The sequence below is a fragment of the Nelumbo lutea genome, chromosome 6 (assembly GCF_056320005.1).
Source record: "Nelumbo lutea isolate HS-2025 chromosome 6, American lotus-T2T, whole genome shotgun sequence".
Taxonomy (NCBI): domain Eukaryota; kingdom Viridiplantae; phylum Streptophyta; class Magnoliopsida; order Proteales; family Nelumbonaceae; genus Nelumbo; species Nelumbo lutea.
This window is the reverse complement of record NC_142689.1, coordinates 57,600,248-57,612,995: the sequence shown is the minus strand read 5'-3', so window position 1 is coordinate 57,612,995 and position 12,748 is coordinate 57,600,248. Positions and strand designations below refer to the sequence as shown.

At 39.6% G+C, this 12,748-nt stretch overlaps 1 protein-coding gene across 1 annotated transcript; it reads right to left on the bottom strand.

Moving 5' to 3' along the window:
- Positions 1 to 4,836: 4,836 nt before the first annotated feature.
- LOC148849035 (large ribosomal subunit protein uL2) lies at positions 4,837 to 7,451 on the bottom strand. Its single transcript, XM_088949830.1, has 2 exons — positions 6,873 to 7,451; positions 4,837 to 5,391 (listed from the first exon to the last, which is right to left on the bottom strand). The coding sequence occupies exons 1-2, from the start codon at positions 7,310 to 7,312 to the stop codon at positions 5,046 to 5,048; spliced, it is 786 nt and encodes a 261-aa protein (XP_088805956.1). The 5' UTR covers positions 7,313 to 7,451; the 3' UTR covers positions 4,837 to 5,045.
- Between the last annotated feature and the right edge of the window lie 5,297 nt (positions 7,452 to 12,748).

Genomic DNA, 12,748 nt, shown 5'->3' with positions numbered 1-12,748 from the left:
TCCAGATTATTTCAGTTTCATCATTCTTCTACCTGACAGTAGACAGGAGAGTTGGGTAGGGGTGTCAATTGGACTGGATTGGGACAAATCCGATCCAGTCCAATGAGTCCATTACGAATGGACCAGGTCCAATCCAATTTAATGAATATTTCGAACCATTTTGGATTGACCCAATTCAATGTCTGGATCATTCGATCTGATCAAATTTGTTTTAATTTAAATCTTTTCAATTGACGTCTATATTCTTATCTTCTATTAATGGATCAGATATTGGCTCAATCCAACCCAATCCCATATAAATTTGTTATGGATGGACCAGGTCCAATCCAATCTAATAAATAATTTGGGCCATTAAGTCTGGCCTAGTCCAATTCAATATGTCTTGTTGGTCTATCCAATTAGTCCAACTTGACACTCCTAGAGTTGGGAGCTATATGTATGGCCTAGCAACAGCCTTTGGTATAGGTTCGTTCAAGGTGAAGCCAGGATTTTTCGTTAGAGGGGTCAAAAGCAAATATGCTTATTTAAACAGGGATCTTAATTTTGATAATTAAAATAAAATCTAATACATGACTCTAAATACTAAAATTCCGAAGCTACTTTACAAGATTTTTTCTCGTGCTTTCAAGATCTCCTATTCTCCTTAGCTTCTAATTCAAAATGTTGTGGTTTTGTTGCTTATTAGATTAATGCAATAGTTTTAATTTGAATCTCGTAACTAAATTCTAACGTTTCATTATGTTTATACATTTATTTTCTTTACATATTTTCTGTTATGTTGATTTCAAGATGATATATTGAAAACAATAAAATTGTTTCATTCATCAAAATGTTAAGTGGTTTTACAGTTTTGATCGAGTGTTTTTTATTGTTATTGCTTGATTAAGAAAAAAGATTGAGTGAGTGATTTTTTAATGTTATTGCTTACTTGATTAAGAAAAAATATTTATTTAGGCTGCATTTAGAAACGGTGCAAATAAGTGTGAATGTAAATATGTAAAGTGTAAAACGGTTCATATAAATTATAAAATTGGATTAGTTTTGCACCAACAAATTCATCTTCTTACCAAACAAACTTTTAGATGTAATGGATGCAAACATGAATTCCAATAAAGGCATATGCCTTTTTTTTATCAAAAACTCACTTGAATGCACATTTACTTCTTTTTTTATTGATGCATTTTTACATCTTATTATCAATGTAAGTATGCATTGGTCTATCATTTATCAATGCATAAATATGACGTTGTCAAACATAGACAAAGGTAAACCAGAATGCAAATTTACCTTGAACCGGGATTTAAACTCCATTTGCATTGTTTCCAAACGTAACCTTAGTGCCTTTTCTATTGTTTTTCAATTGTTGTTTAATGTTTTATATATATTTCTTTTTTCAAATTGGATTTCGGGGTGGCTAGGCCAAGGCAGGTGGGCTGGGCACTGGGCAAGCCCAGGCAGGTGGGCTGGGCAATGGGCAAGGGATGCAACAAGCGTGCAAGTGCTTGTTTTCTGCCATATTAATTACAAAGTGCTTGGATGCGCTGGGCAAGTTGTGGCATGCACCTAAGGAAAGGTCCCATTTGGGACTTTTTGTTGAAAATATAAGGCCCATTCATTGCTTTCAAAATCTATACAAAGTTTGCAAAAGTTTCCTTCCTATCTTTCCCTTCATTTTCTTACTTTTTATTTTAAAACAAACATAACCTTAGATTCTTTACAGAGAATGTTAATAAAAAAAAATACATCAATAAATAAAATAAAAAGAAAAAATATAAAAAAAAATCCAAATAATTTATAAGTTGTATCTCAAATATGTAATATAAAATCCTTTTCTTTTTGGTATTCCAACTTCCAACATGTTGAATGAAGTAACTCCACTCTACACAATGACAAACTGAAAAAACAAACAAAATCAGTCTCAGACTCCTAATTAGTCTATTACATGATAAAAATAACTTTAAAAAATTAAAGAGAGATTAAAGGTAAAAAACAAAAAAAAACTTTTACAATTTACTTACCGTGCAATTGTGCAGTCTATCAGTCTTTGTATTCAAAGCCCCCATGAGATAAAAACCGACCTGATTGCTTACCACTTCTATGACCTGGTTGATTGGTTACAATCTCCTTAAAAAATCAAAAGTTCAACTTCAACTGTTCAAATAAACAAATAATCAAATTCATTCAATTCAAATATTTAACATGAATTCTGAACCTTTTGAAATCTGATTCTTCTAAGCGCTGATGGTTGTTGGGCAGTGTTCAGTCTTCCAAGAAAAATTTGAGCAGTGAACAAGAGCAATAATAAATAAATAAATATAATCTGGTTCTTCAGACTTGTAACATGTTCAAGCTCTGGTTCCACACCCCTCCTCAATCCCCACAACACACATTAACATTTTTGTAAAGCCATGGGGCCATAGCCCCCCTGGGTCCCCTAGCTTTGCCCCTGCCTTCATTTATCTTCTTTAGTGGGTTTTTATCGCTGGCTATCCAATCTTGTTTTGTGATGAATGACTTTCATGTATAGCTTCTAAAATTGTATTCAGAATTAAAATTTGGAAATTGTTTGTTTAACAGGAAGGGTAAATTGTTGAAACCACCCCTGAAGTTTCTGTTGGTTGCTGAAACTTTCCCTTATAGGAAATAAAAAAACGTGTAAATGCACTTACCCAGATACTAGGGTAAATAACTTTCCAAAAAGCAAAAGGGGCCTAAGTTTGGCAATTGCAGTCACCTCCTTGGAACTTTTGAACATAATTGCAAGTAGACCCCCTTCATTACAATCCTTTAAAGAGAGGTATGAAAATGTGCAAAATTCCAGTGCAACCAAAATGTTTATTTTCCAAATTTTCTCTTCACATAAATCACTAGCCCAAACCCTTCCAATCTATTTACTGGAATTATTTTTTTCCAAATTTGTCCTTCATATCAATTGCTCAAATGTAAAGTTGCAACTTTAAATTCTCTATTTATTTTGTGGTCTATAAAATTTGTATTGTTTTTTTGTAGAAACCAAACTCAACATTAATTGCCTGGGTATTTTGATATTTTTGTACCTCTTTATTAGAGGATTATAACACCAGGGATCCACTTGCAACATGTCAGGAAGTTCAGGGGAGGTGATTACAACAATCAGAAACTTCAAGGGGCATTGCAGCAATTTACATTAATAAGAAAACAAACTCCCTAGCCACATAACATGCCACTAGTTTCAGTGGAGTGGTTCTAGGTTGGACCTGTACAAATCAGAATCAATTTGAATTGGACCAGTCCAGACTGACCCAAAGTATTTATTGGATTACTTAGCCAGATTGAACCAATATCGGATCCACTGATAGAAGATTAGACCAACTTAGATTTTGATTGAAACAAATCTAAATTAAAACCAATTTGAACATATTGGACAACCTAGACATTGAATTGGACTGGGCCAAAATGGTCTAAAGTATTCATTAGATTGGATTGGACCTGATCCGCTTGTAATGGACTCATATTGGATCAGATCATATTGGACCAAATCTGGTTCAATTGATACCTCTACCCACCCAATCATGATGTCCATCAATTTGGATAGACAAAAATGCAAAACCGAAGAAGGAATATAACCATGGAATGAATTTACCAACTGGAAAACTGCTTCATTACCTTGTTGAGCAAATGATTCTGATTAGGGGTGGCAATTTTTAACCCAACCCACTGAATCCACCCAACCTGCCTATTTGCTTGGCAGCGGGTTGTGTGATCAACCCATCACCCAATCTGCCCATTTAAATGGGTTGGGTTGTGGATAACTATTGGGTTAACCATTATAGACGTAAGTATTAATTTCTTATCGTTTTTTTTTTAATTTTCTTTTTTTGAATTAAATAATTTATAATTAATGCATTAGTTTTCAATTAATTATTGACTAAATTTAGCTTTGTCTTGAATCAATACACTTCACCCAACATAAATCAAAATCAATTTGACCCGAGTCAGAGCAGTTCAATGAGATCTGACCCAATCTAACATATATTGATCCAGGTTGACCCAAATCCAAAATAGACCCCAAGTGAAATGATTCGATGCTGCTTGCTCTGTCTGATTTGGGTCATCCAGTCCAGCCAATATCCACACAATCCAATTTCACCCAGTACAAGCTAATCCGATCAACCCAAATCTGAAACAGTTTCAAGCAGGATGATTCAACCTATGTGTGATTTGCACGATCTAGACCGTCCGTCCAACCAATATCCACACATCTCAACCCAATCTGGACCAACCCAATTTACTTGCATCAAAAGTTCAAGTCAATCGGTCCAATCCCAATCAATCCACCATTGACTAAACCGGTCTAATCGACTCCAATCAAACTAATCCAAATCTAAACGGTTCAACCACCCTTGAACCTAACTGGTTTAAGTTGGTCTAACTAGTTTGAACTTAAGTGGTTCTATCAAACCCGAAATCCAAACGTAGTCAAATTGTAAAAATTACATGCATATAACGTGATATGAACATTCACCACTTGTGTAAATATCAACTACAATTACCACCAAGCTATGACCAACTTGTTAAGAGAGTTTATATTTTAAGTTCATATAAGATTAATGGGTTTGGGTAGGTTGGATTGGGATAAAACGGGTTTGGATTGTACCCAACCCATTTAATTTTATATAACTAGGTCATTAATGGGTTGAGTAGCTTCAACCCAAACCAAACCCAACCCAACCCAACCCGCCCAATTGCCACCCCTAATTCTGATGCTCGATGGGCACTTGTATATGCAGCTAAGGCAGAGAAACTAACCCGAGGCCACATTCTTTACCAAAAACACAAGCTGAGGCTACACTAGCATTAACATGAAATTGAGTTTATTCAACCATCCATTATAAAAAAAAATTGTTATTCAGAAAAGTAAAACGCCGCAAACCATGCTCAGCAAAACTTGTTACAAAACTACTAAGATACTGGTGTCTGGTGAAGAGTAGTGTATTCTAGTGGGGGATAAAAAGGAAGAAATCTAAATAAAGTCTCCTGGCTAACACAAAAGAAAAACCTTCTCTCTAAGAACTCTTTTCAGCTTTAGCAGCTGTAGCAGCAGCTTGGCCTCGGAGACGACCAGTCCGTCGTGCAGCAATGAGACCCACCTTCTGTCCAGGAGGTGCATCCCGACGGACAGTACTGGCATGCCCAATGTGCTGGTGGTTACCTCCTCCGTGAGGATGCTCCACAGGGTTCATGGCCACACCACGCACCTTAGGCCAACAGTTCCTCTTCACTCGGTATTTGTGGTAGGCATTACCTGCCTTGAGCAAGGGCTTCTCAGTTCTCCCCCCACCTGCGACTTGTCCTATCATTGCACGGCACCCACTTGGCACAACCTTCTTTGCACCAGAGGGAAGCTTGATTCTGCCAAGGCAACAAAATACAAGCTCAGTGATGAGTGGATTCTTGAATTTGGGCATTACTGTGAATGAATAAATTAAAAATAATTAGTTTTTCTAATATCTTTGCTGAATTACAGAAAATAAATAGAATAAGGATTAAGCCTAAATAAAAATTAATATTTCCTATTATCTCTACTGCAGCATGTTACAAATGCAATTTAAAATGTCAAACTAAAATAAACATTGAACCCAAAAATATAAAAACTACCAAGATCTTTACTAGCTAATATTCTTCCCCAAAAACATCCCTTCACTTATACCAGTTTTTAAAGCCCGAAATCAGACAATCTTGTAGAATTTCAAGATTAGAAATGATGAGGACTGCAGGGCAGCAGGATTTCCACAAACATGGAAGTATAGGTTCCCTTCTTTTCCAGTAGAAATTTAGAAGTTCGAAAAATCAGAGAACCAATGAAATGTTGCAAACCAAGTTGCAAATGTAAATAATGTAATACATACATAAAATGGAAGAGAATAACACAGACAATCAGTCCAAGAAAAATTATGTGAAGAAAAAAATGAAAATAAAAACTGCATGGCTAGACAAGTGCAAAAATTTTTGTTGAAGTTCATGAATTGGTGAACAGTACAAAGAATATGAAAAAAATGGAAACTTTTAAGAATGTCAAAGAAAATAAAAAAATGGGAGTTCATTAAAAGACTCAATTGCTAATCAGGAGTGTTGACAAACGCTAGTCATCATAGGAACAGAACCAGCAAGTGAATAGGTTGTTCATCACAGCTCAGTTGACTGCAGAATATCGCTGCATCATTCTTTTGATCGGAAGTGTCAATTCATCTTCACTACCAGTTCTAAAGGAAAGTTGGATATCTGATGCAACCGGTCGGAGCTATAGGATGCTGGAAGATTGAAAGAAAGAACAGTATCCAAGGATGATGAATAAAAACAAAAGTGTTTGTCCTGTTGACCTTTGCTTTGTGGTATCCAAGGAAAAAAGTTGAACAGAATCAAGATCTTTTTCCCTTTTGTATTTTGCATTTTATCATTAAGCAGTTAAATTAGAGAGGAATTTGCTTTGAAATTAAACTGACCCATCTTTGAATTTCTATCTCTATTTGAATGAAAAAAATACAAAAAATAAGTGAGCCACCCTAGCGAAAGCTCCTATTATAAACAGTTAACAGAATATAAAACATCACATATTGGTTTTAACAACTATCGTGCATCAATGGGGAAACATCATTACAAGAGATATCAAAGCATTAAATTCCTGATAAATCAACACATATGAAGCACTAGTCATAAAGCAAGAAATGGACCACCGAATTAACCGTCTAGAATCTAGATAAATAGAATTGGAAATCAATAAAATCACCTAATAAGTAAATTAACCACAGAAAGGAGAATGGGACAAAAGAAGAAAAACTAGAACCCCCCCCCCAAAAAAACCCTAGTTAGGGAAAACGAGAAGCCGAGCAGACCTGGTAGTGCCGTTATCAGGGTTATGACTTATAACGATAGCGTAATCGCCCGAACACCTGGCGAAGACCCCTCGATCACCGACGTGGTGTTCGACGTTGCAAACGACAGCTCCTTCGGGAACCGATCGGAGCGGCAACACATTGCCGACCATTAGATTGGCCTTCTTGCCACAGTAGACGAATTGACCTGTGTACATACCTTCGGCAGCTACGAAGAGTTCCTTCTGGTGCTTGTAGCGAAATGGATGACGGAAGGTGACTCGAGCGAGTGGGGCGCCTCGGCCTGGATCATGGACGATCTCCGTGACCACTCCCTTGAGATACCCATTTCGCTCACCGAAGTCGAGGCTGCGGAAGCGAGCCGGGCCCTTCCGGTGGTGAGTGTGGGATTTGAAAACAGACCCAGCTCCTTTCCTCTGAGCTCGGATGACTCGCCCCATTGTTTTCTTCTCCGATTGGAAAACAAAGCAGATCTATCAGCAGCGTCAGGAGACTCAGGGCGGCAAAATGGGGGAGAACGTCGTATTAGGTTTTGGAGGTCTAATATACGAGGGAATGAGGCGACAAGTCTTGATTGTTGAGGGTATTTTGGTCCATTCAGAAGTTTATATTGTTTAGTGTTAACCCTAAAAGAAAGAGCGTTCAGCTATCCACTATTTCGCTCTGGTCCAGCCGTCCAGGCAGCGTCCACTGTCAATGGATCTGGTCTATCCGATGGACCCGAACCGGTTATAATGGTTCTGAACCCATAATTTTGTTCCAATTAATAACTGTATCGGTTTCGGTTTTTGCTTGTTAGATTCAGAACTGATTATTTTATTAAATATATATAATATTTTCTTAATTTTTTATAATTTTTATCATATTTTAAGCTTTAAATGATAAATTTAAGGGAGAATCATCGATAACCCCAGGGTCAGAATTTGTATGCTCAAAATATATTTGGAGCAGGTTCCAGCTTGGTATTGATGCCAATTCACAGGCCAATATGAGCGCATAGAGTGTGATTTTTGGACCTTTTGAATGTTTATAACTTTGTAGTGGGAATCAGAAATCTGCATTAGGCCTGTCTATACTTTTCTGAAAATTTAATAAATAATAAATAAGATAATATTAATAAAAATGTTTAATTTATTAACATATAAATAATTTAGTATTTTTTTGTCATTTTTATTAAGACTATATTATCAAAATTTAAATTTTAAATTTTTAGTTAAATAAATAAATGTAATTTTCCGTGTAATCAGGTCTATAGGGTCTAGACCCAATTAATATTAATCGGTTTGCACTCACATTTGTATTGATTAGGGATAAAATTGGAACATTCTTTTTGATAGAAAGAGATAGAATTGAAATTTTAAGTAAATTTCTTTCCTTTTTTTTTCGGTAAACATGTTGATTTCGAGTGCAAAGGTCCATATAAATAAAGTCCTGTTTGTTTGCATTTTAGAGTGTTAATTTCTAAGAACGTACAAACTATAAATACACGCAAAACTATAAGAGTAGAAATGAGGATAAGGTCCATATATTAAACAACATTTGATGAGGTTGATGTCAAACGTCACGCTTTGATTGGATAAATTAATCACTATTAAACCCACAGTCAGTTGAGGTGGTGCCTAATTATATAATTAAGGGTGAACATGGTTGGTTTGGTTCGGTTCGATTCGATTCGATTCGGTTTTATGGAAAAACTTAGAACCTATCCAATAGGGGCCAGTTCTAGATTTTTAGAACTGGAACCTACCCTATAATGGTTGGTTCTATGGTTTATTATCATTATAATTTAAATTTGGTAAATATTATCTTTTACATTACTTATTATATACATTCAAATATTAAAATAAAAACAAATGATCAAATCACTTGAGTAATTCAATAGTCAAGTGAGACCATGTCCTTTGTAACCATGAGTTCTTGGGTTCAAATCTTCATATCCTCAAAAGTATTTTAGGATTTATTTCAAAGCAAGTTCAATTCCAGGCTAGTTCCACCAAGGCCAATTCATTGGATCAGTTCGGGTAGGGTAAACCCCTAGACCCTAATACCAACTTGGGTAGGGGTCAATTCCAATATATAATTTGGAATGAGATCTACCCCTACAATAGATTGTGTAAGATTGGTTGAAGGCTGGTTCAAGGTTGGTTCTATTCGGTTCTGGGTAGAGCTTTGCTCACCCCTAGGTGTAATGGTGTTAGAGAGCCTTTTTTGGCAACCTAAACCAACTAAACTAATTGATTGATTTATCTATTAGCTGTGGTTTTTTAATCTAGCGCTGTTAATAGGTTGGTTATCCGATAGATCTGAATTCAAGTTACCCATTTATATAGATTTTTTGTTTGAAAACCTTAGGTACATTCATTCAACTATCATTCTCAATTACATCCTTGATCATAAGAGAATAGATAAAATCTGGCTCTAAAGACTAAGTTTGTACAAAATGATAAGAAATGACAAATTTAGCTAGGTGATGATATGCAATCTGATTGCTTGATAAGGAAGCGAACATAACTAATGAACCGTGTAGGTGGGTAAGAAGACTCTTACAATTACTCCAAGGAGGATTAGAATTTTCCTCCAACAAGATATTGACAATAACTTCATTGTCACCTGTTAAAGAATCCCATGGATATAACAAATTTATTGCTCTCCAAGAGTTGCAGTGTCGTCACATACAAGAGGACTTAAAAAGTCTTGCATGGAATGGCCCAGGCAAAATCAAGGGAGCCCATGTGATCTCTGACTACAAAACCAATAGCTGATTTCTGAGTTTAATCAGCTCTATCAAAATTAATTTTCAGATATCTGCTTGGAGGTTTTGTCCATATGATGGAGTGAGCCAAATTAGCTGTAGTAAGATCCAAGTTTTTGGTCTAGAAATTAGTAGTGGCCAACCAGTTTTGGTAAGCAAAACCTGTAACACGTTGAATAATATATAATTCTTGAACAACAAAGCATTTCTTTCAAGCTATATATGCCATAGTAATTGATGTAGGCGCATTCCTCTAGTTTGTGCGGGGCTGACACGTGTCGACTAGAGAACGCCAACATAGGCTTGCCACGAGGACGCTCAGGGTTACCTGATGTGGATCAGGCAGACCCAATCGCAGGGTGCTGTGTGGTTCTGACAAAACATCTTGCTAGTCCCTTGTACGACCTGCATCTGGACCATCCGAGCCCAACTACCCCTTGGTAGCTCCGACTATAAATACAAGCCACCCCCTAACAAGGTAGAGCGTTCAAAATCTTTGTGATATCTACTACTCTCCTCTAAGGACTTAGCACTATTTGAGACCTCGTCTGGACCCCCCGGTTCCAAATTCATTGCTTACCTTGTGCACGTACTAACTTGATCATTGGAGTCCTCGCCTCGGGTTATCATCCAAGGCCTCTGACACCTTCTCCCTTGCAGATTCATCACCAAGTACATATCTCGTCCCTCTTCGGAAGCCCTTCTCAGTACTAGCCTCGGCTTCTACAATATTCGAAGGAATAATCCACCTCGACCTCCAGCCCTTGGCCTTAGCTTGTCTCCTCCGAACCCTCAAAGCCTTTGGCCCTCCTTCGAAGCTTGGGATTAAATTTACTTTGTTGCTCTCGACTAAATCGAGCACCAACAATTGGCGCCGTCTATGGGAACGTTGCTAAGACGATCCCCTAAAACACTACAAACTTAAGATCTCCTAAGCTTCGGACACCATGGTACGAAGAGCCAGGAACCCCTAGAACCTGGTCACAAATGAACAGTTCAAGCAGTCATCGACCATCTGGAATACCTCGCACAACGTGTGGAGCAAGTTTACCCCCAGGTAGGAGGTCCCTCCCGAGGCGACCACCCCGCCAGGGTGCCAGACCACCAAGGCTGACACGAGCATGTCGAGCCCCCAACACTCGACCTAGCCAACCCTCAACGTGTCGAGCCTATCGAGTCCAGCAGCAACCGACCCGTCAACCCAACACAAAGAAATGTGAAACCTTCCATTTGAAGGGAGGAAGAGCCAGTGCGGTTTGAAGACAGTCGCTACCCTTCTGAGCAACACCACCGCCGTAGGAGGGAGAACCCCTGGGACGAGGGTAGGCACCTCAGCTGTTGTAGTGCCCCCTCAAGGGCTGAGGGTCGACGCCGTGCCTCTCCCACGCTGGTTTTAGACCTTCGAGACGTCTTGAACGACCATTGTGCCAGACAGGAGGCGCGCGGTCCTGCTTCAAAGCATTTTGAAGTTCGTGCCGACCCTTACCATTCCCGTGAAGATAGAGACAAGTGGCAATTTCCAGTCGACCCTCAGATTGCAGAGCTACAAGCCGAGCTTGGGGCTATCAAGGACGAGCTCCACCAAGTCTAGGAGAGCCGAGCTGATGCCTCGACCAACCAAAGTAATCCAATAGGGAGAATGGATGCCTTCACCCTAGACATCATCTCCTAGCCTCTCCCCCAGCACTTCAAAGTTCCCGCATTGGAGATGTACGACGGGAACTCAGACCCCGACGACCACCTGGAAAGTTTCAGAGTGCTCATGATACTTTATGGGTACTCTTATGCCTTGACGTGCGGGACTTTCCAGGCTACCTTCAAGGGGGCTGCCCGTCGTTGGTTTTCCAGTCTCCCGCCTTGATCAATCAACTCATGGGAGCAGTTTGCCAACATGTTCCTTACTCGCTTCGTCAGCAGTAGACGATGCCAGAAGAGTGTAGTCTCGCTGATGTTCATCAAACAGAAGTAGGGTGAGAGTCTTCGGTCCTATATCGACCGCTTGAAAAAGAAAGAGCTCGAGGTCTGCGACCTCGACCCCATGGTCTCCATGCACGTTGTCATCAATGGGCTCTGCCCCGGTTCAACCCTGAAGTGCTCGGTCGCCAAGACCTCGCCGAAGACGAAGCTAGAATTCCTCAAGAAGGCCAAAAAGTATATTGCGGTCGAAGAGGCTTCGGTCGAGAATCACCAAGAAAGGGAGGCCGAGCGCCACAATAGGCCCCTTGAGAAGAAGAGGAAGGGTGGAGACCACCATCACAACAACTACAACAACAAGGACAACAAGAAGCCATTGGCCTCCGCCCTAGCTTACAACCAATACACGCCACTCAACTCCACCTGTACGCAGATACTGATGCAGATCGGGGAGGAGAAGTTCATGAAGTGGCCTGAGAAGATGAAGAGGACCCCCCAAAAGGGAAATCCCAATAACTACTATGAGTACCACTGTGGCACTAGACAAGACACAAAGGACTGCTATGACTTGAAAAATGAGATAGAGTCCCTCATCCAACAAAGGCACCTTAAGCAATTCATCAGTGGCGAGCCCGGTGTCTCATCCTCCCAGTAGCATTGGCAACAACACCAGCAGATAGCTAGAGTCATTGACATCATCATCGGGGGCACGACCTCGGGTGGAGCCTCGGGCCTACGCCAAGCAGCTAAACATCCCAAGGACCTACCCCCAAGAAGCCGAAGCAGCAGGAAACTCTCTCCTTCACGGAGAAGGACTTGAGGGGGGTCACAGTCCCCCATGATGATGCTCTGGTGATCTCAGCCATCATCACAAACTTCATAGTCAAGAGGATCCTCATCGACAGTGTCTCCTCGACCAACATCCTCTTCTATGAAGCCTTCTAGAAGATGAAGATAGTGCTTGAACGTCTCCAGCTAGCCGATGTTCCACTAGTCATCTTCTCCAGTAATGTGGTCAGATTGGAGGGAAAAATTACCCTACCCGTCACGATAGGGATCTAGCTTTGGTAGGTGATGAGGATGAACGACTTCCTGGTCGTGAAGATCGGCTCACCCTACAATGCAATCATGGGGAGGCTGACCCTTCACATGCTCAGGTTATCCATCTCCTCGTACCACCTTGCCCTTAAGTTCCCCACCGAGTATGGCG